We start from the raw sequence: 19,113 nt of genomic DNA, 5'->3' as shown, positions 1-19,113 counted from the left end.
CCAGGCACAGACTCAGCTCTTGCCCTGGAGATGCTCACTGGGCAGTCAAGGGGATCTGAGTCACAAGCACAGTGAGACAGTGTGAGTCTTGACTGAGGATGAAGGACTGAAGGGTGGAGACCCCCAGGGTTGGTTCTGGCATCCTGGAGACCTGGGCCCAAGTCTCAGCTCCACCTCTGGCTAGCTGTGAGAACTCACACAAGCCAATTCACTTCTCCGGCCTCAGCTTCCTCCTCTGTCGAAAGGGAAAGTGTTGCCCATTTCCAAGATCAAAGTAGGTCACATGTGGAAGGTGCTGAGCATGGGCCTGGCTCAGCAGGGAACCTTCGGACCTTGTGTTCCAGCACGTGCCTAAGTGTCTGAGCAGCAGCCCTGCCCAATGGTCAGCCCCTTGCAATAGATGGGGCCTGCCTGACCCAAGCCTGGCCCCTGCACCAGCCTCATCTCTGCATTCCTGGCTCCGGCCACATGAGTCACACTCGAATTCTTGACTGCATTCCCTCTTGTCAGCTCATGGTCTCAGATGGGATACACAGCTTCCCAGCCTAGGTCTGAGCCAGCCACCTTTTCCTCTGGGGTGAGTGACAGCTGCTCCCTGCCCTTGGGCCATGACACCTTGACTGCTCATCTACCTATGCACCTGCAGACTTCCCAGGACAACCGCAGGACAGGGCCCAGTCAATGATGCTGAACACGTGAAGGTGTCAGAAGATGCTGCTACCACCTGCCCAGGGCCCCACTCGGGTCCAAGGAAGCCATCCCAGGGGACCTCCTTCATCCCGCCTGGGCTGGCGCCCCTGCCCTGACACGCACCTCCACATCAGCGTCTGGTGGACCGTGGGCCGCAGGTGGAACACATGGTTGCTGACAGCCAGGTTGTGCTCCAGGCGGAAGGGCTCCAGCACCACGCCATCCCGCACGGGGAATGTGAGCCGCAGCTCGTCATTGTGGTTGGCTGGGGCGAGGAGAGGAGGTGGGTGAGCCACAAGCCCCAGCCGCCATGGGTTCCGCGGCTGTGGGTGGGACTTGCTCACCCTGGTCTGCACGCTCAGAGGAAGGCAGGGGTGTGTAAACAGGGCCAGAGACATAGCCAGTCCAAGGGCACACCAGTGAGTCATGGCTTCTTCGATTCTACACGGCCCCACCCCAGCTACTCATCCCCTCTTCTTCCCCCCCGCCTCCTTGCCTCCTTCCACGGCTGGGTATAGATTTTCCTCCCAGCCTCCAGGCGCGCAGGCAGCAGTGACAAGGGCTGTCTGTGAGCAGCCCACCCCGCCTTGAATGTGCCCCTGGGTATCTCACCTGCTCTCAAGTCTCTGCCCTTTCTGCATGCCCACTCCCCAGGCAGCCTGACTGCTAAGCCCCCTGCTCCCAGCCCACTGGGGGGCCCAAGTGGAGCTGCCCAACAGAGCGAGGGAGGGCCCTCACCTGGGGGTGGCGGCAGAGCGCTCATATTTGGCTTGATGTCAGGTGGGAAGGGTGGTTTGACGTCTTGGCTGGGGGACAGGTATGGAGGGATGCTGCTCCCAGGGGTCATGGGGGGTGTGGGGTTCCCTGGAACAGGCGAGTGGGGGTAATTTGCCACAGGAACCGGCCTGGGAGGCTGGAGGGAAAGAGAAGACACACGCAGGTTATGGGATTATGGAGACAGAAGGGGCCATGGCTACGGACATACACCACACTCATCCCAGGGGCCTGGGGCCATGCCCCTTGGGAGGACAGCCTCCCCCAGGGAAACCCTTCTCTCTCACAGATCTCTGTCGTGCTCAGAAGACAGCCCTGGGAAGGGCCTCCCCACCCTTCATCTGGGTCTCACCACTGAGCTCCTGTGTCAGGTGCATGTGGAGACCCTTGCCCATCCATGTGACAAATGGGGACACAGAGGCTCAGGGTTGGGGACTTGCTCAGCACAATCCTTGGAGGACAGGACAGCGGGAATGAAGCCCAGGCCTCCTGTCACCCGAGCAGGTGGGCTTCCCACATCACGACTCAAGGACACACCCTCTATGCCTACTCCATCAGGGTCCCCAGGTGGAGTCGGGGCCTGCAGAATCTGGGGCCCAGGTATTCCCCAGGAGCCCCTCTCCCACTCCTTGTTTTCAAGACTAGCCAGGCTGACACTTTACCCTGGGGCTCATCCCACCTGGAGCCATGGATTCTCAGTCCTGAGCATCTCTGTCCCCAGGACAGGGGACCAGGGAGTGCACCCCACCCATAGGCCCCTCTGAAAGTCCAGAGAGGCTGGAGCAGGAACAGTGAGAACCTTTAGAGGCAACAACTGCCTGTGGCTTAGAATTTGTAAATTAAATTGGAACATACCCTGTTGACATTCCCTTGGCTGTAGTTACTGTAGCTGCTTCCGGAGAACGTGTTATTTTGTCCATTAAACTGTTCTGGCTATTAAAACAAGATAAACAACACTGAGTGGGGGGCAGAAAAGCCATCAGAAGCCCGCTCTCCCTCCGGACAGTAAAATCTGCCAGGAGCACGGGGATGCTACAGGGGCCCATCCACTGCTGGGCTATGGAGTGAGCAGGGCGGGACAGCTACACCTCAGGGACGGCGTTTTGCCTCTCTCTGTCCCTAGCTATTAATTTAGCAGAAGTTACAAAAATAGCAACACCTAGTATGCTGAAGTTGGAGCAAAAATGGTAAAGCTGTTCGGTGGATGGCCATAATAAATTAGCATGATTTTTGGCAAATAAATGTGAAATAGTAAAGTGTCTTCTTTACTCCCGAGAAAATAATCCTAAGGAAAGGAAAGGCTATATGCCTGAAGATACTCATCATAGTATTATTTCTAAACTGAAAAATCAGAAGCAACCCAAATACCTAACAGAAGGAATAATAAAATATGATATGGTGATCTCAGCAGAATATTAGGCAGCCATTAAAAGTAAAAACCCCAGGGGCTCTAGTAGCAGTAAGTATCATCCTTATTATGTCATGTTAAGTAAAAGGTACAGATTCAAAGTTATAGCTGTAATAACAATTTTATAACATGTTAGTGCCCACCAGCACATAGAGAGACAAAGCTCAGAATGAAATGTTAATATATACAGGGGGTGTGTGTTTTTTTAATAAAATATATCTCCTTTATTATTTTGTGAGTGCCGTGAATAAGAAAAGGAGAAAAAAAAAACCATCATCCGAGACCAGTGAGAATAGGAACTGAGAAAAGCCACTCTGACATTCTGGCCACCGAACTTCACCCTGAACACATGGGGACGTTCAGAAATCATCCACCCCTCACTGTCCTTGGGGCAAACACACGCAGGGTCACAGTGATCCCGGTGGAGTTAGGGATGTGAGGTGGTTAGCAGGGAAGGGCCCCGTGGGTGGTGGCGAGGCTGGGACTCACCTTGTAATACTGCCCCATGTTGACCGTGGGGGGCGGGTACTGCCCGGAGCTCGGCTGGCTGGGCATCCTTTGTCCTGGGTAGTTGGGGGAGGTGAGTGGCCTCGGGGGGTTGGGGGCTGGGTACTGGCCTGGCTGGGTGGGGAACTGGCTGTTTGGTCCATATTGCTGGTTTCCATAGTTGGGCTGTGGTGGGAGAGAAAGGAGACGGGAAACACGTTCAATGTTGCCAACGTCACATAGCCAGGTCACCTGAACACCGGGATGGGGCCCACCTCTCCTCATTTGCCCCTGTTGTTTCCCACTCACAAAACCAGATGATGCTTTGGGCCCCTTCTCGTCCTGACATCCAGGGGCATTTTGTTCTGCCTGTCCAGATCACAGGCCACCTCCCCTTGAGGCCGTTCTTCCTGGAGCACATGTGCCCCCTGAACTCCAGGGACACTTTCAGAGCCTCTTGCTCACACCATTATGAGGGGTCTGATTCTAACTCCCCCTTTGCGTCTCTCCTGGCGCCTGGGTTAGGGCTGTGCTCCCCAATGTGACAGAGGAACACAGTCAACAGGATGCACTTCCAGATTGGAGCCCCCTGTGCCCCTGCATTCCGAGGCTGAACCTGGGTGGCATTGTCCTCGTACTCCCCTCAGAGCAGAACACACACCTAGTGTTCAGTTCTGGACCATCGACAACCTGCCACCTGTGCAGGAGGTGGGAGAGCCAGGTTGGTGAAGGAACAAGACAACTTCTCCCGGGAGAGACAATTTAGAGAAGAGGAGAGAGCACCACCCTCCAGCCACCTTCCCTGTCTGGAAAATCAGGTGACCCTCACGGCCACATGACATCCTGTGAGTCAGTGGTTTCTTCTTCCCCATCTGAGTGTCTCTCTTGCCCAGAGGTCCTGTAGGTGGCTGTGCCCCAGTGCCTGGCAAAATGCCCTTAATACTTGCTCAACAAACGAATGATGGACTTGGGGATGAATGTCAGAGAGTGTCAGTGTGGAAGAATCTACAACTCACGTTGTTGCAACATGGTGGCTGCTCTGGGTGACAGAGAGGCACCCACCACAGGAGGTGTAGAAGACGTAGCTGGTGCCTACCTGCCCGCCAAGCTAGAGAAGAGAGTCCTCTGTGGGACCAGATGACCCAACCCCCGTCCTAAGGTTCCAACAATTCAAATACTGTATGAGCAAGCCATGGCAAGGGGAAGGAAGGCCAGTCTTCCCAGACAGGATCAGGCCGCATAGGCTGTGATCACCCAGTGCTGTAGCTGGGTAGCAGCAGCATTCTATGAAAAGGATGATTAATTTAGTAAAAATATGGAGAGCCTTTGGTGTGCTCTCTTTAGGCAGGCAAGAGCCATAAGCATGGCACAGGTGCAGGTGCAGGGGTGACACCAACGACCAGGAACTCTGCTGAAGCCTCATCCGAGATTACCTCCTTTGGCGTGGGCTAACAGATGCACCCCCAGCACAGCCAGTGGGACACTGGGATTTTGAGCACAGAGTGGCTGAGAAAAGGCCTAGAAACTGCATGGGGCCTAGGTGCCAGGAGAGGTGCCAATAGCTTGAGGCTCCGCCAAACTCAGGACCCAGAGGCCAATGGTCCTTCTCTGGCCCCTCCCTGAACTAGTGTCCACCAGGTGGAGGGTTGGGGCTTGATCCAGCCTCTTGGATGCATGAGGAAGCCCCTGACCTCTCTCTCTCTCTCCCGTCCTGAACTCAGGATACCTCCACTTGTTGCCAAGCCTCTCAGCCCATCCTAAGGTGGATACTGAGGGGAAATGTGCAGATCTTCAAGGAACTTCAGGTCTTTGAGATCTAAAGCCGCTGTGAGGCCAAGGTGAAGGCCACAGTGCTGAGAGGAGCTAGGAGGAGAAAACTGCTCTGAGAGTGGGCATGCAAGCTGGGAGGGAGGCAGGCAGAGAGCTGGGCACACCCTGCTCAAAAAGGGGCTTGGTCGTGGGGAGCAACCAGGGCAGGCTTCACGTGGGGCATCTGCGGAGCCACGTCCCTACGTCTTCTGCAGGTAAACTAAATCCTTACCTGGGTACCCAGATGGGCCAGCTGCTGCCAGCATCGTTTTCTGAGGATTCACTTGCGACACCCCCTCCAGGAAGCCTGCCTTCTCTGACTCATATTGAGTTCTGTGCAGTCTGCTATGCTTCATTCCCTGGTGAGTCTCTGCTCAAAACTTTTCTTTCCTGCTAACACCTCACTTCCCAGAGGGCAGGAGGTGTGAGTTTTACTTCCCTAAATCTTCCCCAACACCTTGGCTGAGCTGGCTGTGCAGCCCAAGAGGCAGTGCCACTTCCTATACAGTGACCAAGTGTGGATGGAAACAAGAGCTAAGAAACATGCTGCCTGCCTTCCAGTCACTTCCCCAATGGGTCAGTCCTTACAGACTGGAAACACGCTCTCTGCCTTCCTGTCACTTCCCCAACAGGTCAATCCTTATAGACTGGAAACAGGCTGCCTGCCTTCCAGTCACTTCCCCGACGGGTCAGCCCTTATAGACTGGAGGCATTTTGTCTCAGCTCTCTTTCTTGGAGAGGTGGGGAAGCTCTCATGTGGGCAGGAGGAACTAAACCCAGGTCACCCAGTTAGTGGCTGAGCCAAGACAAGAGTCACTACAGTAAGAGGAACTGCTGCTTGCTGAGTGGTGGCACATGCCAGCCCAGGGCCAAGCACTTCACGGACATCTCCTCAAGTCCCTCAAGCAGCCCTAGGAGGCAGGGTGACTGGCTTGAGGTCTTTCAGTTGGGAAACAGCAGAACCAGGTCTCAAACCCAGCAGCACCTGACCCCTAAGCCCCTGCCTCTTTGTCCAAGTGTGCTGGAGTCCAAGCCACACCCCTTCCAAAGCCATACCCACGGCCAATGTCTTCAAGCCCAGGTGTCCCAGCTCCCACCTCCCAGCCTCCCACTGCTGCACTCACCTCTCCAGGGTATGGCCTCTTTATGTTCTGAATAGGAAGGGACTGGGGCCGGGGGCCCGGGTAGGTCTGCTGGGGCATCCGCTGCCCGTGCGTGCCAAAGGGGCTGATGCCGGGCGGCCGGGGCTGGTTCATGCCCATGGGAGGGCCGCTCATCCCCGAGGGCGTCATGCCAGCTGCCATGCTCGCGGGGTTCATGCTGCCCCCCATGGAGGCAGGCCCCCGTGGCCCGGGCTGGTTCATGAATTGGCTGTTATACGCCTGGGTGGGACCCATCTGGAAAGAGGAACAGACCTTCAACGGGAGAAGAAAAAAAAAAAAAGAATAAAATGCCACATGCATTGAAAGTGCAGGGAGGGAAGGGTTGGGGAGGTGGAGGAGTGGGGAGGGGGCACCGTCCTGTGCGGCAGTGACTGGTGACCAACCAGGCCCCAGGGGAGCAGGATCCAACCAGGCCCCAGGGGAGCAGGATCCACCCAGGCTCACTGCTGCCCTCTGCAGCCGCACGGGAGAGATGCAGCTCAGGGGTGTTAGGGGATGGGGTGGGGTGGGGTGGGGTGGTCACTCCAATGCACAGGCAGCATTTCCAGGGAGGGAGGCAGGCAGAAAACCAAGAAAGTGTGCAGGGACAGGGAGGGGCATGGGAGGGTGGAGGTAGATGAGGGTGGAGGCAGGAGCCCGAGTGAGACTGCAGCCCTTTTCCTGGAAGCCCTGGCCCTGCCCTTGGTCCTGGGCCATTGGAGGCACACCCTCCATCCACAAAGTTGGCCTCAGCCCAGCTTCCACTTCTGCCCCTCTGCCCTGCAGTTCCCACCACCTCGCCTCCTGTTCTGCATTCCTATGGGGGCTCCCCCTCTCCTCATCCCCCAACCCATCCTTCAGGTCAGGGAGCAGCACTGGGGCCTGCGCAGACCCACGGATAGGGTGACTAGGAGGGCACTGGTCTCAGGGGCAATCCAGGAGACAGACCGGTCACAAGACTATATTTAGACATTGAGCCCACTCTTTGGTGAGTTGGGGGCCCAGAGAGCCATGTAGAACCTTTTCCCCATATGCAGTTGTACACGAGCCACCAACACACACAGAACAAACACCAGCACCCAGACACCCCACCAAACCCAAGCACACTGACACGCCCCATTCTAGACATGCCCCATTCTAAACACGCAGACCTCCACATGCTTCCATGAAAGCCCAAATGCACCCTAATGCAGTCAGCTCCCCCAGCACACATGGCCCCATAAGCACTGACACCCCAACTCTGGTTTCCCAGGGCTGTCTGCCTAGCTGGCTGGGCAAGGCTGGACCAGGATTAGTGGGAACCCTTACCGGTCCATACTGGTTTATATCCTTGTTCTGTGTCTCCTGCAGGGCTGCCACAGTGGCCGTGGCTGTGGCCGTAGCTGTGGCTGCCGCTGCTGCCACTGCCGCTGCTGCGGCAGCTGCCGCGGGTTGAGTGAAGTCAGCAGGCGGCCTGGTGTGCGGAGGGATGCCCATGCCTGCAGGGGCGTTAGGACCCCCAGGGTAACTGCAGGGAGAGAAGGGTGGAAGAGTTAGGTACTGCCTGCATCTGAGGGGAACCGAGGGCAAGCTGTGGGCTGGAAGGGAGAGGATGGAGCTGTACCCAGAACCTAGAGGGGATGGGGCCTCTTGGGATTGGCAGCCATTCATTTGTGCCACTTGGCAACAACCAGGCTGCTGTGCTCCTGGAGCCCTCGGGGGTGCCTGCACCCTCACTGCATGCTGTCGGGGCCCTGGTGAGCCCATCTTCTGAAGGACACTGAGTCTCAGAGAACCTGAGCAACTTGCCCAAGGCCCTGCAGCATTGATGGTGGAGCTGCGGCTGCGGCTGCAGGTGTTTCTGACCCCTGTGTTTAACCACCAGGTCATACTGCTGTGTCAACCCTAGGCCAGAAACCCAGCCAGGGCTGGTGAGGGCTGAGGCCAAGGTGGGGGTCTTAGGCAGGGCGGGGTGGAAAGAGGAGAATGGGCACCTCTGCTCGCCTCACACCCCTCCCCAGAGCTCCATCTCCTGGGAGTCCTTGCCCTTTTCTTCCGAGCCAAGGGACTCGCAGTCTCTGCATAGCTCTGCTTTCACTAATCAGCAAGGCAGAGCAGATTTTCCCAGACTGCTTCACTGTCTTTGGGCAACTGGACCCCATCTATACCTGCTCTTCGACTTTCCCAATCCAGATTTTCTCAATATCTTCCTATTAAAGACACAATTCAGAGAAGGGTTGTTTTGAGGTTTTGAGGAGTAAGAATGTCACCCCTCTATTTCTACGAGCCTGACGACTGTCAGAACACAGCCCGGCTGCTGCAGCGCCTTATCTGCAGGCCAGCCCCGGGAGCCAGGGATGACTGAGCCCCTTCAACTCATGTAACAACAGAGGATAACTTCTCAGGGCAGAAAGCGTGGAGCTGGCATTTAAGTGAGTCCCTCCCCGCTGGAAGGAGGGAGAGGGGCAGCGTCCATGGCTTCTGCCACAGGTCAGCCCTGCTCACCTGGCCCCAAAGCCCCCGCTGCCGGGGTAGTTGGGCCGGCCATACATGCTCTGCTGGATGTAGGGCTGAGCAGGGCCAGCCTTGGCTGAGAACTGCTGCTGCTGCCCCGCAAACTGCGGGGAGTTGAGGCCGGGGTTGCTGGTGGTCATGCCCGACGCCATGGGGTTGCCGCCTGGATTCATGGGGTTGTTGGCATTGGCCATAGGGTTCCCAAGGACCTGTGGGCAGAGAAGCAGTTGTCACCTCAGGTGCTACCCCAGGTAGTGTGGAGAGGAAGAGGGATAAATGAAGAGGGCAAAGAGAGAAAGAACAAAGTGGAGGCAGGACAACAGGGAGGAGGAGAAAAATGGAGGGTGGATGGACTATTCCGAGTGTACCGGTGATAAGGGGCGGGCCTGGGCGGCAGGTGGCGTGGGGGATGAGAACGTCAGCCTTGTGACGGAACAAGCTGAGGGCATGACCAAGCCCCACAAAGCAAGCTCAAGCGGTCTCCAGGGACTGGGCAGCCCGATGAAGGGAGGAGAGGCTGCTCTTGTATCAGGTGCCCGTGGGGAGAGCCCTGGCCATGCAGCCTACTGCCCCACAAACGAGCCTGGATGCCAGCGTCTCGTCACACAGGGGCCCCAAGGGCCCTGGCTGCTGCTCTGTGAGGGCCAAGAGGAACCCACCCTGCTAGCTCTGGAGGGCAGCAGGAGCAGGCGACAACCGGTCAGCCCAGTGGCTCCCTCCAGGGTGACAAGCAGCCCTGAGCCTTCCATGTAGCCACAGCCAAGGCTGGCAGAGGTCAGACAGGTGGGAGACCCCCTGACTGGGCAGAGGAGGAGTGGAAGAAAGAGGAAGGAATGAGAGGGAGGCGGGTTTGACTAGGGCAATGGGGAGTAGGGAGTTGTCAGAAGTCCAAGGCACAATATTTTGATGAAATCCAACTTAGGCTGTACATCCAGGGTCAGAGACCTTAGACCTTGGAGCCCTGAGGCCAATAACACAGAGGAAGTTCTCCTGTTTACCAGAGCAAATGGGCTAGGGAAGAATCCCTTGCTGTCTGTCAGATGAATGCCATTCCTCCAGAAAGGCCTTAGGATGGGGACAGTCCATAGAGGCTGCCCTCCTGAGGCGGGTACAGAGCCTGCCAGGGGTGGAGATGTGTCCACAGCTGGGTGTGCCCTGGAAGCTGGTCTTCCCAGCAGGGCAGGGCCTGGGAGGGCGAAGAGGGCTGGTATGGCTCCAGGGGTCAAGGGACACTCTGCCTAGAAGGAGCTGTGGCTGAGGGCAGTATAGGCTCTTACCTGGCTCTGGGATGTGTTGGTTACTCCCCAAACCGTGGTGACCACGGAGAGGGAGCCGGGAGGCTGGTTGGCGTTCTGCTGCCAAGGGACAGAGTCATAGGGGAACGACCCATCACTGCAGAGGGAGACAGAGAGAGATCTTCAGGGCCTGGCAGGCACAGACTCAAGACAGGCCATGCCCATCACCCCACCAAGCGACTGCAGCTCCCAGTCAGTCCGAGGTAACCCCCATCTGAGTCAGTACTGGATCCCCCAGGCCTGTCTCAGTGCCCCGTGCACAACAGTGTGCCCTGCATGGTGACAGGCTGTTCAGAAGTGGCCACCTTTCCCCTGATCACTGCAGAGAGCTACTTCCACGGCTGTGTGTCTCCCTGTATCCCCGAGTCCACAGGTCATGCAACTGATGAAGTGGTGTGACCTGAGGCCCAATCTGAGTTCCTCCTTCACCCGGGCTCTGACTCCACGTCGCCCTTTAGGAAGAGCTTGGGCTCCCCCAAACCACCTTACCCTTGGAACTGCTCGGTCCCTTCTCAGTGCAGGCTGGAAGGGTCCGAGTCTGAGGGTGTCAGCCCTTCCCTCTACCTTCCAGCCCTTCACAGCAGCCTGGCTGCCTAGGCCATGGGAATGCAGGCTTTCTTCTGGCACCCTTCCTTCCCAACCCCCAGCAATGTGAGTACAAGTCTACCTGCTGCACACTCTCTCCTGCACCCACCCCGATCTCTCGTGTACATTTCCCCCGAGCTAATCTCCCTCAAACACCTAAGATGCCTGGCACAATCAAAGACCTTTGGTGGCTGCCAGTGTTTATAAGGCAGAGTCCAAACTCACACTTAAGAATGACTTACTCCTCTGGTGGACCCCACCATTCCCTCACCCCGCTTTGGCTCCGTCCTCTTGTGGAGCTGCCCCGCCCCTAAACACTGCCTCCTCTCTACCAACCAGGACCATATTTCCCCTGCTCCCCTCACCAGGTCCAGCAGTACCCACCACATTTTTGTGGACATCTCCCCAAGGAGCTCTCACATATCAGAAGCAAGGAGTCAGCCTTCAGCCCCACCTCTTGTGCTTAAGCCTACAGTGAGTGTCCAGTGATGCTTCCTACCGACCGCTGGGGTGCACAAGAGTGAGGCCAGCAAATCCCAGCAAAGGGGCAGGGCATGAAGACCTGCCAGGGTGCCAGCCCCCAGGAGGCCGGGGATGAAGCTGCCTCTCCCACGAGAGCCGGCACTGGCTCTTTGGCACCACCCCCTCACCAAGTCACAAAATTCTAGATGTGGAACCAGGAGGAGCAGAAAAGCAAAGCGCCCACAGCTGTGGCACTGCCTCTACCCAGGGCACACAGGGTGTGTGTGTGTGTGTGTATGTGTGTTGGGGGAAGGAAATTGGGTGAAGGGCCGGGCAACAGGAAAGAGCCTCATGCCTCTGTCTGGCTTGTGTCTGTCTTAGTCACAGGAGACAGCAAATGGCAAAGGTTCTCAGTCACACCTGGGAGACTTGTACCCTAGCTGAGTGGCCAGTCCAACCCTAGCAGCCAGGACAAATGGGGTTGGAGGTGCTGGGGAGGCACCTCTGGGGATGCAAGGAGCCCAGCCCAGAGGTGAGGATTTCCCAGAGGGAGGCGGAGGGCTGCATGACCCGCAGACAGCGGAGATCAGGGCAGCCAAGTCTTGTGATCTGCGCCTTGCCCACCTGAGCTCTTGGCAATGCTGGTCAAGTCCGACGGGCTCCCACAGAGGCGACCAGCCTGGAGGGCAGGACCACACCACTGTCTGCTCATACTTGCCCCTCCCCTGCCGGGATACCCTCTCCCCTAGATTCTCAGCCTGGCCAGCCCCTCGCTTTCTTCCTGTCTGAGGTCGCTGGAGGGGCCTCCCCCGCCCTCCTCATATAAAAGAGCAGCTCCTACCCAACACTGTCTGCCCCCTCACCCTGGCATTGGAATTTTTTTCAGAGGACTCCACCACTGTCCTAATTATATATTTATTTGATTATTGTTTGTCTGCCTCTAGAACAGCTCTGTGACGGCAGAGACTTTTGTGCTTAGGACCCTGGTGCAAGTTTCTGCACTCAAACTCCTCATCTGTAAAATGGGCATCAGATGATACCTCCACTCTACTCCGTGTTTTCCAACTGTGGGTCACAGAATCTGAGCAGGTGATGACATCCAATCAGAAGGGGAGAAAAAAGAATCAACTAGAAAGTGATGGAGTGTGAGCACACAATAAAGATGAATATTAGTCCTTGAGCTTCTGTCTTGGTTTTATGCACAAATACATGTGCACCTTGGGTCAAGGTGTTGTATGTGTATTTATCGTGGATCTCGGTCAAATAGGTTTGAACGTAGTTTCAGCAGCCTCAATCTGATGTGGCTCAAAGAGGACAATGCAGTCAAAGGGCTTTCCCAACTGAGCGCTGCTCGTGATTTCTAGGGAAACTGCAGGACTCGCATTTGGAGTAGAGGAGCTATACTCAGGGCACTCAGTTGGCCAGGCATGATGATGGGTAGTGGCTTGTTGGAGATCCAGATGCTTGGGCCAAAGGTGACAGATGGTGACAGACTCTGCTCTCCAGGTGGCGGATTGGAGACTGGGAGCCCAGAGGGAGTGGGCAGTGCAGAGAAACACAGGAAAGTAGCCATGAGCCTGCTCCTCAGGAAGGCTGGGCTGGAACAGACTCTGTTTCCCAGGGAAGTCACTGGGGACCCGGTGCACCACCTGGTTCCAGACTGGCACACCAGAGTCTCACAGACAGGCTCTACAGGTCACGCTTTTACAAAACAAAGAGGAGATCCCCTGGACACCTGCTATCCTCAAGGCCCATGTCCTAGGTGTGCTGGATGACCAGAGGGTCCCCTACAACTGAACAAAACCCAAGCCTGAGTGGCTTCTCTCCCCAGAACTTCTGCCCCACAAGTTCCCACCAACCCTCCAGGCTGATGGCCTTCAGACCGAGGTTCCTGTCCTTTGAGAACATGCCTGGCCAGGCTCAGGAAGTGAACCCCCATGGGAGGCCCCAGGGGCCGACAGGGCCCTGCCTGTGGCCAGGGAGTGGGCAACTGCTGCCTCATCACCTCAGCCAGGGACGCTACACAGGCCCATGAACAAGCTCCCAACTGCCCCCCAGCTCCGTGGGTGAGCCTTGTGGGCGGAAACCAGCTCCTTCCTGTTTTGTCCCCTCTGCCCCAAACTTGGTGAGAAGCAAAGCTAACCAACGTTCCCAAACCGGGCATCCCACTGCCTGGCTGGAAGGTTTGCCGCCCCAGAGCAAAGATGCACACAGGCGTATGGAGGACACGTCCGTGCACACACGCGAGGCCCTGCTGGCATGCTGCCCGTGCACTGGGGAAGAGACAGGCACAGCGTGTGGGGCGGTCTCAGGACTAGCTTGCCTCCACACGCACCTGCTGCAGAAGCAGAAGTGGCAGCCGCACCGACAGGACCGTGACTCATCTCATTCTGGGGGAGACGGGCTCCTGCTGTCGCAGAGAAGGCTCTCACCCCCGCAGGCCCCCCCTAGCAGCCCTGCTGATGTGACGCCACTGCCTAGACTCAAGATACCACCACCGGGGGAATGCCTGGTCCCTGTGCCCAAGGATGAAGGACCAACCAGACCCCTGGGCTGCTACCAGAAAGGCAGGGCCTGGCTGGGATGGGAGGAGGGTCTGGAGGGTGCCTGAGAGCCCTTCTCTCCGACGAGCACAGTTTAACCTGCAGACGTGCTTCGCCTGGTCACAGGTGCTTGGCATTTTTTAATAATTCTGCCCCACTCTGTACAACCCTAATCCAGCATGGCCTGCCCGGTATCACACCACAAGCTGCTCCCAGCCACAGTCCTGTCCAGCCAAAATTGCCCCAACAACCCTGCTCCACCCACAGAAGCACCAAAGCCAGAAGCCATCTGCAATGTCAGCAGCAACAGTTCAATTTGCCAAGTGCTCCCTAATACAGGGGCCTCTGTGCCTCTTCTCAGGCTGGCAAGTTCCATCCCACCTTGAAAATGCCATTCATCCTTTCCAGGCTCTTCCAAAGGCCACCTCCTCCGGGAAGCCCTTGCACAAGGTACTGAACTCCACCGGCTCTTCGAATTCCTGGCAAGAGTGAGAACCCTCTGCCTTCTCCCTTCTGCCTCAGGAGCTGTCACTGATTTCTTGGGCTCCCTGAGCCAAGCATGATGTCTTCACACACCAATAGGGCTCAGGAAGCCTTTGCTAAACAAAAAAATGTGCCAGGGAGAAACCACCTCTCTGGACTCACCCTTGGAGGGATGCTGAAAATGAGTATGTCCATTTCGTTAAGCCTGATGACCGACCACCTACACAGTGTGTCTGTGGCCACATGGCCACTGGGGCCCAGGAAGTGAGAGAAGGACACGGAGGGAAGCGATGAAACCACTGCTCACTCTCTGTATGCCTCAGCAACCTCATCTGTGAAATGGGGTTGATTCAGCCCTTCCCTTCGAAGCCTGCCGTGAGGGTTAAGTGTAAGTGCCTAATATGTATGAGGCCCAGAGTCCCGCACACCTTGGACACCCTGAAACTGCTGGCTGCCGCTGTTACTGTTGTTCTGATTCACTGAGTGACTTCTAGATGCAAGGAATTTTGCGAAGTGCCCTTCACCTAAGAACTCATTCAGTGCCCCATTAAGTGGGCCCAATAGATGTCCATCTTAGAAGCTGGGGCTCACAGAGGTAGCACAGCCAGTCAAGGGCGAGGCCGCCGGGTCACCAGACCGTATCAGGCTCACCACTGTCTTAGGAATTTAGGATCCAGCAAGGCAACGCTCCCTGTCCAGAGATGGCCACGAGGCAAGGGAGCACACTGCAGAGGCCACCTAGAAGCCACAAGAATTCCAAGAAGGGCTGCATCTTCCTGGGGGTTCTTGGGGAAGTCGCCTAGCATGAATGGACAGTGGAGATGTAAAGATGGGCCTCAAAGGCCAGCTGCAGAGAAAACCCAAATAGTCTTCCAGGAAAGAATTTCTTTATACACTAAATCATCTGCTTTAGCTTGGACTGGCCGTGTTGGCAAAGATTCAGGGACCCCTTTTTGAGGTTAATATTCAACCGACAGAGGGAAGCCCAACAGGAGAGAGGTTCCCTATGTGGGCTCTGGAGTTAGAGTCTTTGGGGTCAAAACCTGGCTCTGCCACTGAAGCGTTCTGTGGCCTTGGACATGTTACTTTCCATCAGCTTCAACTTTCTCATCTGTAAAGTGGGACTAACACTTTCCTAAGAAACGTGAGAAAAAAAGCTTAGCAGAGAACCTGGTAGAAAGACCCTGCTCAACTGTACTTACACCTTTCTCTCCAGTCCTCCAACCAGCCATAGTATAGCTACCCCTGTTTACTTCAGGATACAATCAAAGTGGCCTAGGAATTTTTCAAATATGCTACCAATGGGAGGAAGCCGTTTTCATTCCCACCTGTCAACTAGAAAAAATGTTTCTCAAGCCTCTGAGACTTTCTTCATTTTTCTTCTGCCTTCCCTTCGCCAGCCAGCAAACTTCTATCCATACTTCAAAGCCCAGCCTGCATACTCCCTTTAAGGACTCTCCTAAGCAGAACCAAGGACACTTTCCTCTATTCCCTCAGCACTTTTTTCACGTATTTTATAGAGCTCTCTGCACTGCAGTCACAGTAGACAGTTTACATGTCTGTGCCAGCTCCACGGGCACTGATCGAGGTTTTGCTGAATGTGAGAAAATGAGCAAGGCCTGGGATAAGGCAGTGATGATTCCTGGCTCCTGTGCACCCGCTATGGCAGCATCTACACACACATTCATGAAGGAACGCGGCGGGAGGGCTGCATTATTTCTTCCCTTGCACTTGTAATAGCTGCTTTATTTGGGAGAAATAACCAATTCCCATTAAGGGTATTGTCAGACCCTAATTAATTTCCCTGATCCAGCCATATTGGTCCCGTCTCCGTGCAAGGCTGTAGTGTTACTGCTAATGAAATGCCAAGCCAGTGAGGAGCTGAAGCTCCCACCCTCTTTAATTTAGGGGAACCATTAACAGTGTTCTCCATCATCACGATTACTGGGGCCTACTTCCTTCCCTCCCTGCGGTGAAACTTAGAGAGGAACTTGTGCAGCTAACTGCATATTAGAGGGTGTTAAAAATTTTTCAGTAGGAAGGAGGAAAGGAAAAAATCCCTTGCATCTTGGCCATCTGGAACTGATGGTGCAGGGATTTATGGGTCTTTCAATTCTCCCCTTTCCTTGTTTTTTTTTGTTTTTAAAATGTTCTTGGGGCAAGAAAGGCCTAACATAAACTGAGCTTTGGTGAAGCTATGCAAAAACGAGCTAAAAATGACAGCTGTGGAGATGGTGTGATGTGGCTGGTTTTGATTGCCCCCTTCTTTCTTGTTTGGCCATGAATAAGCACCTAAGAATTTGATGGCACCTGGCTGAGGATCAGGGGAATAATGACTGGTCCATGGGCTCCCAGTGTGCCAGGCTTGGCGACAAGCGCACCACTCCTGCCACTTTGTTACTCCCCTTCTACAGATGAGGAAACCTAGGCACAAGGAGGGTAAGTAACTGGCCAGTTACCCAGCTAGAATATGGCCCAGCTGAAACTCAAGGCCCAGCAGCCTGGCTCCAGGGCCTGTTCCCCCACCTGCTATACTCAGGGGATGCCAGGGATCCTCCCGCCCAGAAGCCTCTCCATTGGGGTTCACAAATCCCACACCTATAAGAAGGAGGATGGCACCTCTCAATCTTGGAGGCTTCCCCAGCCCTAGTGAGTTTTGACTGTAATCAAATTAACAGCATAAACAAGATTTATTAGGCCTTTAATTACCTTTGCAACACTGATCTGCATAAGGACAATGTGCTAATCACAAATGGCTTTTTTAACCACTCATTAAAAATCTGGAAAAAGGAGGTAGAAAGACTTCACTGGCTTCAAGTCCAGGTCACTGCAGGGACTTGGAAGGTGTCCTACTTGCCCAGGCACTGGTCCTGGACCTTGCCAGGCCTCTCTGGCTGCCTTCTCTTGTATAGTATCCTGGGTATCTGTGAGTATAGACGGCAGCCCCACTGCAGCCAGTGATGAGGACAAAACAGGGAGTGAGCCTACAGACGTCCACAAACTGAGGATAATTAGTATTCCTCATCACCACCCTTACCCCTAGAAATAGCTGCGGGGCTATGGCAGCCTGACCCTTTCCTGACATCCTGCTCATGCGGCACCATGTCCCCCATCAGCAGGGAACCACAAGGCCAAGAGGTCAAGGGTCTTGCTGGGAGGCACAGCATTCGTGTGGAAGAACGCAGGGCCTGACTCACAGCCTCATGCCGCAGTGCTAAAGCTCTGCAGCCTGCAGCAGACATGATTGTGACACCCGAGCTCTCCAAATATGACAGTCACCAGGGACCCTCTAGGCGTCTGCCATCCCTCGGGGCAGGGCAGGGCTGTAAGTGTCCAGGCTCCCTCATCCTCTCCCATTTGTTTGTCCTCAGAGCCTTCAGGCAAGGACCCAGAGCCTTCAAACAGCCAGATACCTGCGGGCATCAAATCTGAACTGTCCCAGCTCACCCAAGCTCACCTCCAGCTCAATGTCTCCTTAATGAAAAGGCAAAAAGAGCTTCCTGCCTCCAAGCCATTCAATAAAGTTATGGAGGATGACGGACTAAAACAGTTTGCTAATTGTGAAAGTGCTCAGCTTTCTTTTCCATTTTCTTTCTGTCTTGTTTGGGAAATTGCATTGAGGACTTATGAGGTGATGGACCCCGTTGCAGTTTCCCTGGAAATGAGGGATTTATCCTTTGTGAAATTCGTAAAGGTTGCAAGGAAAGACTGTGTAACTTTCAATTGCCCAACCGCAACGTGTCCTCAGAATAGCCTGGGGCTTGGAGAAGGAACACGGGCTATAAAATGGGAAAAAGGTGAGCTGTGGATCAGAACAGATGACCCTCTTCCAAAAAGACCCTCCAAATCGGGTTAACAACTAGATACCACCTCGTTGACCCTGAAGGACCAGCTAAACAGCAGAGCCCTGTGCGCTGTTCAATATCTTCCTCTGCCCTTTACTGGCTGTGTGTTCTGGGGCAAGCCACTTTCCTACTCTGGCCCCAGTTTTCCTTCCAGTTCTACCATTCAAAGTGTGGGATATTGTCTAGCAGGCCCTCCACCTCCCTGTGCTCCCACGAGGAAGCCTCGCTCCACGGAACCGACTGGTTAGCCACCAGTACTCAGCGAGTCTTCCAGCCCACATGGCTTTCCTTTCTCCGACAGACCACTTATGGCCCAAAGAGTAAGTGCCAGCCTGGTCTTCAAGCTCTCAGACCACTGGCTTTGCATTCTAGGTCATTCTGCTGGACTTACAGATTGCTGAGGCCATGGTGGTGGAGGCAGCAGGGCACTGGGTGCTGGCGAGTAGCTCTTCGGCCCATAACATTTCTTGGGAAAGCCAGCTTGAATTCATAGAATGCTCCTACCCCTCCCAGCCCAAGTCCTTCAAGTTCAAGACTCCCATTCTCTGGGCAGCCTCCTGACAGTCAGCCCTGTCCATCTTCCTCCATCTGAATCCCAAAGCCCAGTCTGCCTATCAATGAACCCTAGCCCTGCCCTGCTCTGCCAGATTCCAATGTGGCCCCAATGAGTCTTATTTCCCCAACTAGCTCGAGGCTGCTCCTCGAGCACAGAAATACCTCATCTCTGTTTAACCCCGGGACTGAACAACCTCATGCCTTAGCTCAACTCAGCTGGCAAAGGGCTGGCCGAGATCCAGATTTGTGGCACTCTGTGACCTGAACAATCACGGTCAAGCAGGTCTGAGGCTGGTCCCTAGTGGGGAGCTGCAGGGCTCTGGCCCACCATCAGCAACAACTTTACTAAAATAACTTGGAGGAGAGAAGCTTGGGAAGGTCATGACACATGGGATGATGAGAGGAGGATGATTCTGGAGGGATGGACGGCTGGGCTAGAACTAATAAGGTAAAGCTTCCCGAGGGCAACTGCAAGGTATGCTGCTTAAGTGAAATGCAGCTGCAGCCTGTACTCAGCGGCTTGGTTCAGATGAAGACAAACTG

The 19,113-nt window shown here is 55.1% G+C and overlaps 1 protein-coding gene across 6 annotated transcripts in view; it reads right to left on the bottom strand.

The window, feature by feature from the left end:
- The window catches only part of ZMIZ1 (zinc finger MIZ-type containing 1), a 245,141-nt gene that overhangs the window by 16,423 nt on the left and 209,605 nt on the right, over positions 1-19,113 (bottom strand). For 5 of the 6 annotated variants that reach the window (XM_030797701.1, XM_030797705.1, XM_030797703.1 and 2 more), the window contains 8 exons: positions 10,080-10,194; positions 8,794-9,011; positions 7,618-7,816; positions 6,292-6,582; positions 3,362-3,544; positions 2,320-2,397; positions 1,429-1,603; positions 814-955 (listed from right to left, as the gene is read on the bottom strand). In XM_030797701.1, coding sequence (XP_030653561.1) covers positions 814-955; positions 1,429-1,603; positions 2,320-2,397; positions 3,362-3,544; positions 6,292-6,582; positions 7,618-7,816; positions 8,794-9,011; positions 10,080-10,194 — 1,401 coding nt within the window. The remainder of the gene's footprint in view (positions 1-813; positions 956-1,428; positions 1,604-2,319; positions 2,398-3,361; positions 3,545-6,291; positions 6,583-7,617; positions 7,817-8,793; positions 9,012-10,079; positions 10,195-19,113) is intronic. The other variant, XM_030797704.1, reaches the window with a different exon arrangement.

This window comes from Nomascus leucogenys, chromosome 18, assembly GCF_006542625.1.
Source record: "Nomascus leucogenys isolate Asia chromosome 18, Asia_NLE_v1, whole genome shotgun sequence".
NCBI lineage: Eukaryota > Metazoa > Chordata > Mammalia > Primates > Hylobatidae > Nomascus > Nomascus leucogenys.
The sequence above is the reverse complement of the archived record's forward strand: the minus strand, read 5'-3'. Positions and strand labels throughout refer to the sequence as shown.